At 40.6% G+C, this 16,947-nt stretch overlaps 1 protein-coding gene across 1 annotated transcript in view; it reads right to left on the minus strand.

Annotated features, from left to right (window-relative positions):
* Positions 1–8,563, minus strand: part of RLF (RLF zinc finger) — an 84,361-nt gene extending 75,798 nt beyond the window's left edge. The window contains exon 1 of the mRNA XM_028123288.2: positions 8,325–8,563. Within this exon, the coding sequence (XP_027979089.1) occupies positions 8,325–8,561 (237 nt within the window). The 5' untranslated portion in view covers positions 8,562–8,563. The remainder of the gene's footprint in view (positions 1–8,324) is intronic.
* Between the last annotated feature and the right edge of the window lie 8,384 nt (positions 8,564–16,947).

Here is a 16,947-nt window from a genome sequence, read left to right on the forward strand (position 1 = left end):
TACTGTATACATATTTCTCCAAAAATCAGACTAAAACACCAGTGAGATTACATAGTGGTTTCACTTTCTTCATTTATACATCTTAAGCTTTTAGAATGAGCACATATAAGAATCACAAAAATTTTTAAATGTAAATATTTAGGCTTTTTAAAAGATTTTAGAATTTATTTATTTGAGAGAGGAAGAGAGAGAGTGTGCGAGCACAAGCAGGGGTAGGGGGTGGGGGGGAAAAGAAGAGGGAGAGGGAGAAGCCTGATGCGGGGCTTGATCCCAGGACCTTGAGATCATGACCTGAGCCGAAGGCAGACACTTAACCAACTGAGCCACCTAGTGGCCCCCATATTTAGTTTTATTACTTTAAGATACCTTATGTATTTTAAGCATACATATTTAAAAAGCAAAGTAAAGAAAATGAAAGCACAATGAAAAATATGCCTATTTTATACAACCATATATCATAAAAATGCAATTTCAAAACTAGGCCATTCATTCTATCGTATCTGGTAATAATTCCTACGTGTGTCCGTATCAATAAAGCATTATTGTGCTGGCTAATGTGACACGCTTAGGCTATTTCCTTGGGAGTAAAAATACTATGTAATCAAATGTCAGCACAGTAACCTAATAGATCCCCCCCAAAAAAGACAAGCAAGGCATTAAAAAAACAAATTAAAGAATTCAAACATAGCACAAAAATGAGAAGAAATAGACAAATACATTTGTAGTTCCCTAGCTAGCTATGTTGCAGAAATACAGGTAAAACTAAATGAATAACCCTGAACTCAAGATATGTCTGAAATAGAATTCAATCTCAATTTCCAAAAAATTACAATACATGGAAATATTTTTCATATGGGACAGTAAGTATAATTCAAAACCTGCAAAAACTTTGAAGGGAAATTTTTTCATAAAAAGCTCATAGTCATGTTTTAGGCTGAAACTGGGGAATCAAAATTCAGTGGTATGCAGACATAAAGCAATCCACTCTTCCCCAGTGATTTACTTTGCTATAATGAAAGAAAAACATGTGATATGGGGGTGATATCAGGTTTAGAACACGGCAAAATGTTAATGTTCTGGACCAGCCAAGTTTGGCAAATGCTGCACAACACTTAATGCTCTCTAGGAGACTCACAGTGCATCTTAACATATATAAGAAGATACATTAAAAAACATTTATCCCAACTTACATGATTATACAATCCTTACTTCAAGAAGTAATTACTAATACACAGAACTCATGGAACAAAACACAGTTTAGGAAATGCTGATATAGGAAAAAGAGCATGGACTTAGGAGTCTGAAGACTGCCACAGCTTACTAACTGTGTGACCCTGGGAAAGTTACTTAATTTCCCTGAGTCTCAGTTTTCTATCTGTAAAATGAAAATAACACCATCTATTTGAGTGCTTGGCACATAAAAGACTGATTGATAAGTAAATAAACAGTCCCTCTAATTTTTCATATAATGGCTTATATGCTGGCTTTAGTGAGCAATGAAAGCTTGAAGGATCTATTTTTTTTTATACCATCTTGCCCAATCCCTTATCTATGTACAAGTTTTCCAGTTTGATGTCAATCATATCCCAAATAAATGTTTCAAACTGGCTAAGGAAACCCTGTTAAAAAAAGGGGGGGGGGCTTTACTTTAAATATTTGTGGAATATAGATAACCATGGGAAATTCTTAAAAAGCATAAATAAAATTAATATCTACTCTTTTTCTTAAGATTTTATTTACTTATTCATGAGAGACAGAGAGAGGCAGAGGGAGAAGCAGGTTCCCCGCTGAGCAGGGAACCCGACGCAGGACTCGAACTCAATCCCAGGACCCCAGGATCATGACCTGAGCCAAAGGCAGACGCTTAACCATCTGAGCCACCCAGGCGCCCTAATTTCTACTCTTTAGTAATCAAGATAAAGAAGAATAAGACCAATCCCTACTGGGAAGCAACATAAACTAGCTAACCAAAACATGTCCCTATTTCTTAATAAAGACAGGTAAGACTTGTTACTCTCAAGAAGTCTAGTCAGGGATTTAAGGAAGGGAGGAGATAAAAGAGCAACAAATCTTGACTGAATACCCAGTAAGTGTCAGGGACAATTCCAGGCACTGGGTAAACAAGAAAGTCAACACCTTCATGATGCTTACATTCCAGATGCAGAGACAGACAGACAAACATATTTGTCATAGACATCAGATAGTAGTTGGTGATTTAAAGAAATAGAAAGCAGTGTTAAGGAGTTGGAAGATAGGGAAGCGTTAAGATAGTCAAGGAAGGCCTCTGGGAGAGGTGACAGGTGTCTAGAACTAAGTGAAAACAAAGCACACTTTAGTTTACCAATGCCTTTGCAGGCTTGAAATAAATGGTGCTTTGTATTAGACTTTTTATTAACATTGTTCAGAAGAGCATGATCCACAGGTAGACACAGGAATCACTACTATAAAAGAGACTGGGTGATACCAAGTACATGACAGCATCCAAAGTTCTCACTGCTTCACAAGTCACATTTATAATTACATTTTGGTCATAATGCAGTGCAATGCTAGCTTCTGCCATTATAACTACCTGTCATCTAGTCTCTATTTAGACATCTCCCAAGAGAAAGCAGCACAAAAAAGAAAAGGTAAAGTATTTAAAAATCGTTTAAAATAAAGAACAAGAGCTCAAGAGTTTTCATGACCACCAGTCTCAAGGAGTTATAGGAAGACTGATTCCTCTCCAGCTCTACGTCTTCAAACTGTTATCTTATTAGGTTGCTAACTCTTCCTCAATACTATAATGCCTCCAATTTTCTCCCTCTAACAACACTACTCCTCATTCCGCAGATGTAGGCTAAGTTGACAAGTTATGTTTCCAAGAAATGAGCCAAGTGTCCTCTCCTGTTCCTTTATAGTAACTTATGATAAAGTTGCTTTTTAACATAGCAGATTTTACATCAAGTGTTCCTTTTGAAGTACTCACCTCTTGAGTATATCATGAAGTTCTACAATAAAATTCATTCAACAAATTAGTTTTGTATGCCAGGCACTGCATTAATTGCTAGGTACAAAGTATACAAAAAAGACTAAACAAGACCCCTGCTCAGGTTGGTTTACTAGTCAGTAACAAAGAGACAAAAAATAGAAACAACTATTCAGGTACCACAACTACATAAAAGATGTACATTAAGTGAAAGAATCACCTCATTCTGTCTGAAATCAGAAAACACTTCTGAAAGACTTAATATCTGAACCTGGTCTTAAAAGATAAATAGGCAGATGGAGAAGGGAGGACCTTGAGGCTAATTAGGCCAACTGAGAGATGGATACTGTAGTGAAGGTAGACTCCCCCCCACCCCCCGCCCTGCCAAAAAAAGAAGAAGCTGGAAAGGTGGGAGCTGGGAGCTGGTAAAGAGGGAGGCAGTGTCCAGATTCTAAAAGGCTTTGTGTGCCAGGCTAGGCTAGTAAGTCAGAATTTTATCTTGTCTTTAGGGTAAGAAACCATTTAGGGGCGCCTGGGTGGCTCAGTCGTTGAGCGTCTATCTTCAGCTCGGGTCATGATCCCAGGGTCCTAGGTTCGAGCCCCGCATCGGGCTCCCTGCTCCATGGGGAGCCTCCTTCTCCCTCTCCCACTCCCCCTCGCTGTGTCTCTCTCTGTCAAATAAATAAATAAAATTAAAAAAAAGAAACTACTTAAGAATTTTAGGGAATAAAGTGCCTAATGAGACTATATTTACAATTTAGAAAGAATACCAAAACGGACTGTAGATGAAGCCAGTCAGAAAGCAAGAGAATTAGTGAAAAGATTGCTCCACTGACATTATGAAGCCTGAACTAAGGCAGTGACAGCAAGAAAAGCAAGAGTTAAAAGCAGAAGTATGTACAAAGTGTCAAAAGAACACAAACATCTAAGAGGAAATCTAGTGAAATCAGAGAAAGCTTCACAGGGGAGGTGGTATTTGCACTGGGCCCTAAACAAGGAAAATTTGCCCTACAGAAAATGAGAGAAAAGGACAGAACAGCATAGTGAAAGGCAAAGACAGAATGCTTAATGACCTGAGATCTTGTAAAAGTAGTAATTCGATCCTTCTGGAGATCAAGCAGTTGGTAAATATTTACTGAAAGCCTAAGATAGGCCTTGGATCTTGAAGAATCAAATGAAAATTAAGATCACCTTTCCCAAAATAATGCACTTGGAAATTCACGGGCAAAATTTTAATCACAGGAGTAACTGAGATCACATTTTGGTCCAAGAACCCCAAGTACAGTACCCCTAAATAAGAGTAGGATTATGGTGATGGGACTGGCTAGGTTAAGAGCTGATAAGTAAACCGGGGGTAAGGTGGTGAAGACTTTTTATTCTAAAATAAAGAAATCTGGGTAACTCGACAATTCTGGGAACAGTTTTTTTTTTACAGATTATCTTATTTAGTCCATACAACAATACATTTACATGGATAACAGTAAGTACTATTATTATTCTATTTGCCAGTGAGAAAACTAAGGGTTAAAGAAAATAACATACCAAGGTCACATCTCTAGCTTAAAGGGTGAAGCCAGTATGCCTATCTGACTTAGACCCTTTGTACTCAATCAGGGACCTAGGAGAAACTTAAATATATGCTGTAATTACTTATTTTAACATTTAAAAATCTATAGTCACTATTAGACTAGAACCTAGAAGTGCTTCATATAACAACGTTTACTCATAAAACTACTTTGTCTGCTATTCTCAAACTATAATCATTCACCCAATAATTTCAAGTTTGTTAATGTTACTTAAAAAACCTTGAAAATATGTATTACATAGAAAACTACCAGTTGTAAAACTTTAGGAATCATGATGCCCAAAATACAGCAAAAACTTGAGAGGATATTAGCAATTTTTCAACAAAGACTTGTTTTCTGGAGTTAATCTTATCCACACCATTTGGAAGACAATGTTTTCAGAAAAGGAATTAAGGCAAAGGAGAAAAAAGCCATCTCCCACTGTCATTGAATACAAATGTTCACTGAATACAAGTTCATCTAAGTATCATTTTCTTAGTAACTATTACTTTTTAAGTTTCATTTTTATCATCTTCACAAACTTCTGAAAATTGAAAACATGCCCAGAATGAGACAAGCTCTCTATCCTTTCATATGTTGGTTTATTTCTTGATTTGGTCCAATTCCAAAGATAGAGCCATACTGCAAGAGCTAGAGAGAATATGGTCCCAGCCTGTTGCAGGAGGGACCTACTTGGTACAATCTAAGTCTCTGGAACACTTCTAAACTAAATACCTGATGGGGCACCTGAGTGGCTCAGTTATTTAAGCATCTGCCTTTGGCTCAGGTCATGATCCTAGGGTTCAGGGATCAAGCCCCTAATCGGCTCCCTGCTCAGAGGGGAGTCTCTTTCTCCCTCTGCCTCTGCCCTGCCACCTGCTTGTGCTCGCACTCTCTCAAATAAATAAAATCTTCTAAAAACCCCAAAAAACTAAATCCCTGATGAAAATACTTTTGTGGCAGTTAAGTATCCCAAAGAGCACAAATCAAGCTACCTATCTTTACATATTAAGTGCTCCTAGAGGGCACATTCCTATCACTAGCACTTAGTACAATGTCAGGCACACCATAGTGAGTCAATGAATCAATCTATATTCTGCCTTTCAAATGTGAAACCAAGAGCTAGTCAACCAAATATGAATGGTGATATTGTTCCTCCTTCATCATAAAATTATGAACAAGGACACCCTGAATTGATTTTATCTGGGCTATTGATAAAAAAAAAAAAGTGACAAAAATACTGTGACAAATATTGTGAAGAGTTGTATATAAACTTTCTATTCTACTGTTTGTATAAAGCATCATAAGGAGATAAAGGCCAGAAAACAAAATAAATTCCACAGGCACGGTTAGCCCAAGGTTATTAGCTAATAAGTGGTAGAGTCAGAATTAAGACCCAACTAGCGCTCAATCCAATGTGCTTCCTATTAAAACATATCGTCATCACAGGAACTTCTTATTTCATTTATTAGTCCAAAAAAATAATTTGGGAAAATTTTTAGGCCAAAAGGAAAACTCATAGAAAAAAATTATAAAAGTACTTTCCTTCTTAAATTCTTTGGTGCCCTTACATTTCTAGGTGTCACCAAGACTCAAGCAAGACATTAAAACATTCACTTAAAATGAGATGAAAGCTGCAAGCACCAGGCATAAACAAACAAAAAAAGAGAGAGAGAAAATATATATGTATATATACTGTATCCTCTGACAAGCTTCAATTTGACTAGTTACATCCATTCTTGTTATCTTTCTAAGATAACAACACAAGCTAAGAAGGCTTCCCCCAAAACCACATTTCTTCTCCTGTCCTCCTCCTCACTCCTCCTCCTTGTCCAATTAGCTCCCCATCCTCCCAAAGCTTCAACTTTCCTTCTCATCTCTACCTTTTGGCGCTGAAATGCCCCGCTCCTCTCCCCTCCCTTCCCCTCCCCCAACATTCCCATGACTCATTTTTATCCTTTCAGACATAGGGGCTCCCTGGACCACCCTATCTAAAGTGGCCTCTCCCAGTTACTTCTAAGTTCATAACTACAATCCATAGTTAAACTTTTAATTTATTTTTACTAGTTAACTGTCGTTCCCATCAGGATGTCCCATGACGGCTTTCCCCTCTCCACTGTCTCTACAACACCTCCTTTTCCATCATTACCAAAACTGTTTTTGGAAATACTGTTATTTCTATCACCTCCTCCCAACTGTAAGCTCATCAAGGGTAAGTGCTGTCTTACTCGTTTCCTCAGCACTTGGTAAAGTGCCTGACACCATCCAATGCAGTCAGTAAAAGTTTGTAGAATAAATGTGTGTAGTAAAGTAGGCATGTTCATTACTAGGGAAGAAGCAAAGAATGATTACACTTCAACACTTCTTGGTGCAGGGAAATGCTGCAGAGTGTATACATAAAAACTATAATGATACAATGTATTCGCAAGGACAAAATTCCCTTTGAAGAGATGAGAGGTCTCTGGCTCAGCAGAGTGGATGAAGAAAAGCAATCAAGCAAGCCTACTTTTTATTTTCCGTTGGACCAACAGAGCAAACTGTCCCCTAAAATTACAACTTTGGAACACTGCAATTTATCTAGCACACTCAACTACTCATCAAGAGTCCAAGTACCAACATACCACTATTTTTTTTTAAAGATTTTATTTATTTCACAGAGAGACACAGTGAGAGAGGGAACACAAGCAGGGGGAGTGGGAGAGGGAGAAGCAGGCCTCCCGCTGAGCAGGGAGCCCGATGTGGAGCTCGATCCCAGGACTCTGGGATCATGACCTGAGCCGAAGGCAGACGCTTAACGACTGAGCCACCCAGGCGCCCCGAACATACTACTATTATTTTGCATTTTCTAAGATACCCCAGGTGAGGAGCAGAGGGTTGGCCCTGAAACCTGGCAGAACAAACAGTAGAAGTAATAATGGCATATCTTTAAATTTATAGAGAAAAATCTCGAAGTGGCCATGGAGACCAAACTAAACATTCCAATAAATATGTAACCACGGGTTAGGACCCACTACAGCACAGAAATGGCCATTCCATTGCCAAAAGAGACCACACTCCACATCTTTCTCAATCGTCTTCTACTCAAAGACCGTAAAAACCACTACAAGGCTCCATAGCCTCATTCCTGGTAGCACAATCCTTAAAGGAATACAGAAGAGGTGAAAAGAACAGCTTAACAATCTCCCCCTTCCCCGCCTCAAAAAATAAATAAATATATATATGTATGTATAAAATAAAATGAGAAAAAAGAAAAAAAAAAAAACAACCAATGGGCTCCACAATCCCTAATGAGAAAGCCCTAGACGCCTTTCAAAGCCAACTGTCAGACCTTTTAGGGGCCCACATGACGTTGACTCCAAAGATAAGTCTCCGGCCCCAACACATATCTCCGGATTATTCAGGAAAACCCAGGTTTTCCAGTTTGGAGAAATGCACTCAAAAAAGGATCTCCCAGCAGGAACGAGTAATCAATCTCTCAGGAGGCAATGGCGCTCCAACCACCCGGCAGGGGGACAGGCAACGGCGACAGGGCACGGCCCTTCCAGGGAGCCGCCGGCGCCCTCCGGGCTCTCAGTCTGGCCCAGCGCAACCCGCCCTGGCGGTGGCCAAAGTCGGGCAGTGGTGAAGGGGGGCCAGCGGTCGAGCTTCCCGAGCTGGGCCTTCCCGGCCCGGGGGCGCGGCGAGACACGAAGGTGGCGCCTTTCAGTCCGGCCCCGGCTGCGGCAACGGATCCGGGGGCCTCTTCCCCTGGCCTCCCCACCCCGCCGCCCTCAGCCAGCCAGTCAGCCCCTCACCTGGCAGAAGCTCCGGCAGTAGTTCAAAGATGAGACCTCCGACACCTCCTGCTCCCTCAGCTCTGTTTCCAGCTGCCACAGACACGGTCGCAGTCCCGGGGCTCCCGGCGCCGGAGATGCAGGGCGATGACCCCGAGCCATGGACTCAGTCTCGGTTCCGTCTCCGGCTCCCGTTCCCGCCGGAGCCTCAGCCCCGGCCCCGGCGGCGACGGCGGCGTCTCCCTTTCCGTCCGCCATCTTCCCACGGCCCAGCAGCGCGTAGGCAACCAAGCCACGTGATTCAGACCTGGCCCCGCCCCCGGCCGACCGCACGTGGTGACGCACTCCTTGGCGACGCGGGCGCCGACCGGATTCCGTCACTGGGACACAGGCTGCTCCTCCTCTCGGCGGCCTTTCTAACAGACGCCCTGGCAACATTGGAGGCCTCACTCCTACCTGCCTCAGCCTTTCCAGACTCTTTGGAGTCACGGAGTCACCGGGCCTGACGTACATGTAGACATACCTAGATATGAGAGGGATGACACTTGAGCTGCTATCTAAAGAACGAGAGAAAAGCATCCCCAGTAGAAGGAACATAAGCAAAGGTTATGAAGCTGAAATGAAGACTAGTTCCATGAGAAGGTGCATTATAACAGTGGGCATTACAAATCAGTAGGGGAAGGATGAACTCTTCAAGAAATGGTGCTGAAAAAATTTTTTCCAATAGAAAAAAAAATAAAACTAGATTTCTACTTCAAACCATATCCAAAAATAAATCCTAGATGGATTAAAGGTCTCAAAATATTTTTCAGGAAATATATCTGTGTGATATCAGAATAAGGAAGAATTTCTTAAATAGGATCCAAAAAGCACAAACCATGTGGGAAAATATTGTTAGATTTGACTGCATTAAAATTTGTTAATTCTCTAACAAAATAAGTTTTAAAAGGTGCAACACAAAAACAAGCCAAAAACTAGATGGTATTCATATATACAAAACCATCAAAAGATTAATATCCAAAAAAGTTCCCAAAATCAAAAGGAAAAAAGCATACAATCCAGTAGAAAAGTGAATAAAGGATATACAGAGCTAGTTCACCAAAAAAAGATATATGAATGGCCAGTAAACCCATGAAAAGATGTTTAACTTCGCTGTAATTATCAAAGTACAAATTAAAACAATATATGGGGCACCTGGCTAGCTCAGAACAGCATGCGATGCTTGATCTCAGGGATGTGAGTTCAGCCCCATGCTGGGTGTAGAGATTAAATAAACTTAAAATATATAGAGATATAATTTCATACCCATTAGATTGGCAGAAATTTTAAAATTAGTACCATGTTTTAGGATTTAAGAATATGGAATTTATGCATTGCTGGTGGAGGCACTTCTTGGTACATCACTTAGAAGAATGTGTAATATTTAATAAAATTGAAGATACACATGTCCTATGACTCAGCAATTCCTAATGATAATAATAAGAGTTGATATTCATTGAGATTTAATATATGTCAGGCACTTTTAAGGTTCCTTACATATTTCAACACATTTAATCCTACTAACAATACCATGAAAAGTTACTATTATTACTTTCATTTTATAATTCAGGAAACAGTCACAGAGAATTTAAGTAACATGACCAAAGTGACAGAACTAGTAAGTTATGGTGCCCGGAATTCAATCCCAAGTAGTCTGCTCCAAAATCTAACCTCTTTTTATTTTAGATAGGGGCAGAAGAGAGAGAGAGAGAGAATCTCTCCGGCACGGAGCCCAATGAGCTTGATCACACGACCGTGAGATGATGACCTGAGCCAAAATCAAGAGTCCATCACTTAACTGACTGAGCCATCCAGGAGCCCCCAGAATCTGACCTTTTAACCACTATGTGGCTGATGTTCATTGCAACACTATTATAATGATAAAATATCAAAAAAAGCCTAAATGTTCAACAGTAGAGAGATGGATAAACAAACTATGGTATACTCCCACATGGAAATATACAGCCGGTAAATGAATGAATGAAAGCTTCATATATTAGCATAGTAAACTGCCTACATCCACATTGATTGATTAGTACCTATTGTGTGCTGAACACTTTCCCAGGTAATAGAGATTCAGAGAACAGCATATTCTAATGGACAAATGTGACTAAATATTAATGTGTTAGATCTAGGTAGTGGACACATGGTTTTCTATAATATTCTCTGTACTTTTTTGGTATCTTTAGAATATAAATAATTAGGTTTTAAAAAAGGCGGGATTGGGTGGAATGGAGAGAAGGTCAGTGTATCTGTAGTGTGGTTCGAGACGGGGAAGGTGGCAAGGAGAAAAGGGCCAGATAATATAGGATTTTATAGCTCAAGGCAAGCAGTGGGGATTTAAAGTGTGACAGGTAGGAGCACCTAGGTGGATCAGTCGGTTAAGCATCTGACTCTTGATTTTGATGCAGGTTGTGATCTCAGGATTGTGAGATCTAGCCCCCATGTCGTTGGCTCCTCACTCAGCAGCGAGTCTGCTGGAGATTCCCTCTCCTTCTGCCCCCTCCCACTCGTGCTCTCTCTTACTCTCTCTCTCAAATAAATAAATCTTATAAAGTGTGACAGGTAACTACTGGAAAGTGTTAAGTGGTTGTATGATATCATCTGATTTATACCCTTGCTGCTACCATATGCAGAATAGGTGGTGGGAGGCAAGAATGAAGCTATTGTAGCAGTCCCAATTGTGAAGATAGACAGATTAAGGAAACATTTTGGGAGCAGAACCATCAGACAATGCACTGGTTATGAGGAGTGAGGGAAAGAGGAATCTGAAATGGCCGCATGGCTTTGGGGTTGAATGGTTGGCAATGATGCCTAACGAGAAAAATGAAGAATTAGGAAAGAACAGGTTGGGGAAAAGGGGAGAGAGAACCAAGAGTTCTGCTTGGGACAGGTACAGGTTAATTTTAATTTTCCTGTGACACAACCAAATGGATGTACTTGGATATATGTCTTTGGAACTTCAGGAAGGGCAGGGCTGGAGATGCACAGCCATGTTATGTTCCTGCTATAAGACAACAACAACAGAGAAAACCACAAACCTTCTTTGACTCCACCACATCCTCCTCTAGTTTCCGTCCCATTTCTCTGCTCTCTTTTATAGAAAAACTCCTATAAAGAGCTGGCCAAACCCTCCATTTGTACTTTTCTTCTCATTCTCTCTTGAACACTTTTCAGCCAGGCTTTCCTCCCCACTCCTAACTGAAACTGCTTTCTTAATTTAAATTTTATTTTTTTAAAGATTTATTTTATTTATTTATTTATTTACTTACTTACTTACTTATTTATTTATCAGAGAGAGAGCACACAAGCAGGGGGAAGCAGCAGGCAGAGGGAGAAGCAGGCTTCCTGCTGAGCAGGGACTCCCTCCCCAACATGGGGCTCGATCCCAGGACCCTGGGATCATGACCTGAGCCAGAGGCAGACACTTAATTGGCTGAGCCACAGGCGTCCCTGAAACTGCTTTTTTTAATGTTACCAGTAATTTCCATTTTTGTTGAATCAAATGGCAAATTATCAGTCCTTTATCTAGTCTCTTGGCAGTGTTTGGGCTTGTTGATCGTTCCCCAACATTGGATTTCACTTGGCTTCCATGTCTCCATATTCTCCTGGTGTTTCTTCCGGGTTTCTTTTCTTGCTCTCCCTTCTCTTTCTGACTTCTAAATGTCACAAGCACAGCCCTTCAAACTCTTTTTCTTTTTAAGATTTTATTTATTTATTTGATAGAGAGAGAGTGTGGCCAGTGGGAAGGAGCAGAGGGAGAGGGACAAGCAGACTCCATGCTGAGTACAGAGCCCAACACGGGGCTCCCACGACCTTGAGATCATGACCCGAGCTGAAATCAAGAGTTGGACACTTACCTGACTGAGCCACCCAGGCGTTCTAACCTTTCTTTCTACACTCATTGCTATACTCACCCAGTTCTAATACCATTTACATACTTATGTCCATTAATATCATCCAAAGGCACCATGCCTTGGCAAAAATCTCTCTCTCTCTCTGTACATGTATACATACACACACACACACATACACTCTATAACTATATTAAAGAACACAGGTTTCTCTGTCTTTCAAGATCTAGCACTCACCACAAAGTACAACTCTAAATATTTGCTTTTATAACTACCACTATTCAAGCTCAGGAACATCTTTTCCATGTCTTTTGCTCTATGTCCTCAACTGAAAGGCACCAAAAGAATTGAAAGCAAGGACTTGAGCAGTTATTTGTATACTCATGTTCACAACAACATTATTCATAATCACCAAAAGGTGGAAACAACCCAAGCATTCACTGAGAGATGAATGGATAAACAAAATGTGGTGTATACATACAGTGGAATATTACTTGGTCTTGAAAAGGAAGGAAATTTTGACACATGCTACACAATAGATGAACCTCAAGGACATTATATTAAGTGAAATATGTAAGTCACAGAGACAAATACGTGATACTACCTATGTGAGGTATCCTAAGAATTTAAAAACAGAGACAAAAAGTAGAACAGTGGTTGCAAGGGGCTGGGAGAAGGGAGACTAGGGAGTTAGTATTTAATAGGCAGTGAGTTTCAATTTAGGAAGATAAAAAAGTTCTGGAGATGGATGGTGGTGATGGTTGCACAATAATGTGAATATGCGGGGTGCCTGGGTGGCTCAGTCGTTAAGTGTCTGCCTTCGGCTCAGGTCATGATCCCAGGGTTCTGGGTTCGAGCCCCGCATGGGGCTCCCTGCTCAGCAGGAAGCTTGCTTCTCCTTCTCCCACTCCCCCTGCTTGTGTTCCCTCTCTCACTGTGTCTCTCTCTATCAAATAAATAAATAAAATCTTTAAAAAATAATAATGTGAATATGCTTAATGCCACCGAACCATATACATAAAAATGGCTAAATGGTGGGCACCTGGGTGGTGCAGTTGGTTAAGTGTCTGACCCTTGGTTTCCACTCAGGTCCTGATCTCAGGGTCATGAGATCAAGCCCTGTGTCTGGCTCAGGGCTCAGCGCAGAGTCCGCTTGGGTTTCTCTCTCTCTCTGCCCCTCCCCCCCAAATAAATAAATAAGTCTTTAAAAAAATGGTTAAATGGTAAATTTTATGTTATGCATATTTTATCACAATATAAAAAAACTGAGGGGTGCCTGGGTGGCTCAGTCGGTTAACTGTCTTCCTTCGGCTTGGGTCATGATCCCGGGGTCTGGGGTTGGGTTTCCTGCTCAGCAAGGACCCTGCTTCTCCCTCTCCTTCTGCCCCTTCTCTCCTGCTTGTGCTCTCTCCCATTCTCTCTCTCTCAAATAAATAAATACAATCTTTTTTTGTGTGTGTGTGAGTAAAGCAAGAAGTTTATTTAAAGTGGAGATACAGAAAAAGCTCTCAAGAGTGAAAGGGGTCCCGACAAGGTTGCCCAATAAATACAATCTTTAAAAAACAAAACTGAAAGGCAACTGCATCCTAATGCCTTTACGGTTTTGGGTGGAACCACTTAAGAGAAACAGGTACCGCTTTGCAGTGCCAAGAGAATTTGAACAGCAGAAGTACTTAGGTAAGAGAAAACACTAATTTGTCATACTCTTCCTCTTAGAGCACAAATGCAACATATTCTTGCATAACCAAGTATTATTTCTCAGTAATAGTGAATGTTACTTTTTTAAAATTGCTTCTTTTCATGTTCAAATTCATGGTTCGGAAACAACTAATGAATTAGCACAATTTTCCATAGCGGCTGAAGAAAATTTTGCAATACTAAACAATTCTTTTGGCCCTTAAATTTTATATTCATATGTAACTTGTAACATAGGTGGAGAGACTGATTCTTTATATTGTCAATAGATAAACAATGAGTTGGGAATATATCGGGAGTAACTTTATTTGTATAAAAATATTTAGTAAGGCAAAAAATAAAGTAAAAAAATATTTAATAAGGCAATTTGGTTTTTAAAGGATAACTTTCTATTTCCAGCATTGTTTATAAAATTTTGATTTGAAATTCTGATATTTGGAGGGGTGCCTGGCTAGCTCAGTCAGTACAGCATGCAACTGTTGATCTCAGGGTTGTGAGTTTGAGCCCGCACTGGGTGTAGAGATGACTTACATAAATAAATCTTTAAAATTCTGATATTTTTGTATTTTATTTTGCATTTTAATGGGTAATTTGAATATTTTAAGACAAAAATAACATTTAAAACACAAAAAACAATTTTTGGCAGTTTATAAATATAAATTTAAGATTTTATTTATTTACTTATTTGACAGAAAGAGAAAGAAAGAGCACACAAGCAGGGGGAGCAACAGAGGGAGAGGGAGAAGCAGGTTCCCTGCTGAACAGAGAACCCAATGCGGGCTTCGATCCCAGTACCCAAAGGCAGACACTTAATTGACTGAGCCATCCAGGAGCCTCTAGTTACAATTTCTAAATAGCTCGACATATGGTATATGGATCGCCGTCTGTGCTCTTATTCCTGACCTTACAAATAATAAGAGTGAACCTGCTAACTATTACCACCGTCCTGACATCAAGACTCTGTCTCCTGTCTCCTCTACATATCTAACAAGCATCTCATACAAAACATGCCCCAAACTTTTCCTTTCCCAATAAATGACCGTGTACTCATTCAGCTGCATAAGCCAAAGACCTTTTTTTTTTTTTAAGATTTTTTTATTTATTTATTTGACAGAGAGAGAGAGACAGCGAGAGAAGGAACACAAGCGGGGGGAGTGGGAGAGGGAGAAGCAGACTTCCCGCAGAGCAGAGAGCCCGATGCGGGGCTCGATCTCAGGACCCTGGGATCATGACCTGAGCTGAAGGCAGACGCTTATGACCGAGCCACCCAGGCGCCCCAAGACTTTGGAGTCATGCTCATCTCCATTCTCTCTCACACATTCCTTATCTAATCCATGCCCTAGACTGAAAATATATTCTCAAATCGAATCCATTCTTACCTCCTCAGCTCTACCCCACAGACTTCTTCACTAGTATCCGCTTCCCCCAGCCCCCGACCATCTAAACATAGGTGATAATCCTTCTGGTGAACTAGCTACTTCTATTCTTGTCCTTCTGCAGTCGATTCTCCAGACAATACATTAATACTTTTAAGACATAATACAGATTGCATCCTTGTGCTCAAAATACTCTAGTGGCTTCCCATCATCCTTACCAGAGCCCACAAAGTCCTACCTTATTGGCCCCTGCTACCTCTCCAAATTCACTTCCCCACCACTTCTTATTCACTCCACTGTGGGTCCAGGTACAATGGCCTTAGCATGCTTGAACAAGACAAACCAGGTCCATGACTTTCGCACCTACTTATTCCTTTCTCTAGTGTACTATTCCTTTTCTCATTTTATTCAGGTTCAGGTATCACCTCGGAGAGGCATTTCCTCATGACCCTATCTGAAATAGCTTTCTCTGTCCCTTTCTCTTCTTTAATTTTTTTCAAATTAATTGGCTTTACATTATCATTATTTTGTGTGTCTCCCCTTGCCAGAAGGTAAAGTTTTTTTTTTTCTAATTGAGATATAACTGACGTATAACAGAAGGTAAGGTCTTTGAAAGTAGGGTGACTTACTTTATCAATGCTGTAACCCTAGGGCCTCTGGTACAATAGACCCTGGCATATTGTGGGCAACTGTATGTTAAATGAAAGAAGAAACTTTAAAAGTTTGCAGTGTTTAAATGGAATTGAAGGAGCTCTCCTAGGGAAAGTGTGAACTAAGGGTCACAAACTCATATTCTTTTTTTTTTTTTAAAGATTGTATTTATTTATTTGTCAGAGAGAGACAGAGCACAGGCAGGGGGAGCTGCAGGCTCCCCACTGAGCAAGGAGCCTGATGCAAGACTCGATCCCAGGAGCCCAGGATCATGACCTGAGTCGAAGGCAGACACTTAACTGACTGAGCCACCCAGCTGTCCCCCAACAAACTCATATTCTTATACACCTTTGGCAAATAACCTAAGTGAATGAAGCAGGCTGGATATCAGATGTTTGAATAGTAAACTGATTAAGAAATGACCCAGGCCACAGGTACTCAGCTCCAGCAAATTATTGCTATGGGAGAATGTAGATCCCATTTTGTTAGATCTTCGAATTCTCCCAGAAAAATTGGAAATCCAGGTTTTTAAACACAATTCCCCATTTTTAAAGCTGCGGGCCATATAATGTCCACCTATGCATTTGGTTTGGATGATGAACCCATAATTTGTGACCTCAAACATAAAAAAAGAGGAGGGTCCAGGATCATCCCAACATTAATACACAAGAGTAGAATCTAGCTAGCAAAAATGTTGAGAAGGAGCCACCAAAGAGGTGGAGGGCAAACCAGAGGGTGGAATATTCCTGAAGACAAAAGAAGATTTTATTTATTTATTTATTTATTTGAGAGAGAGAATGGTAGAGAGAGAGCACGAGAGGGAGGAGGGTCAGAGGGAGAAGCAGACTCCCTGCCGAGCAGGGAGCCCAATGTGGGACTCGATCCCAGGACTCCAGGATCATGGCCTGAGCTGAAGGCAGTCGCTTAACCAACTGAGCCACCCAGGCGCCCCTGAAGACAAAAGAAGAAAGTGGCAAGAAAAGAATAGTCAGGTGTATAGACTGCTAACAAGAATTTGGGTAAGGGCAC

Source organism: Eumetopias jubatus, unplaced genomic scaffold (genome assembly GCF_037043125.1).
Source record: "Eumetopias jubatus isolate StellerSeaLion01/CBP00866 unplaced genomic scaffold, mEumJub1_p1.0 scaffold_4, whole genome shotgun sequence".
Lineage (NCBI taxonomy): Eukaryota > Metazoa > Chordata > Mammalia > Carnivora > Otariidae > Eumetopias > Eumetopias jubatus.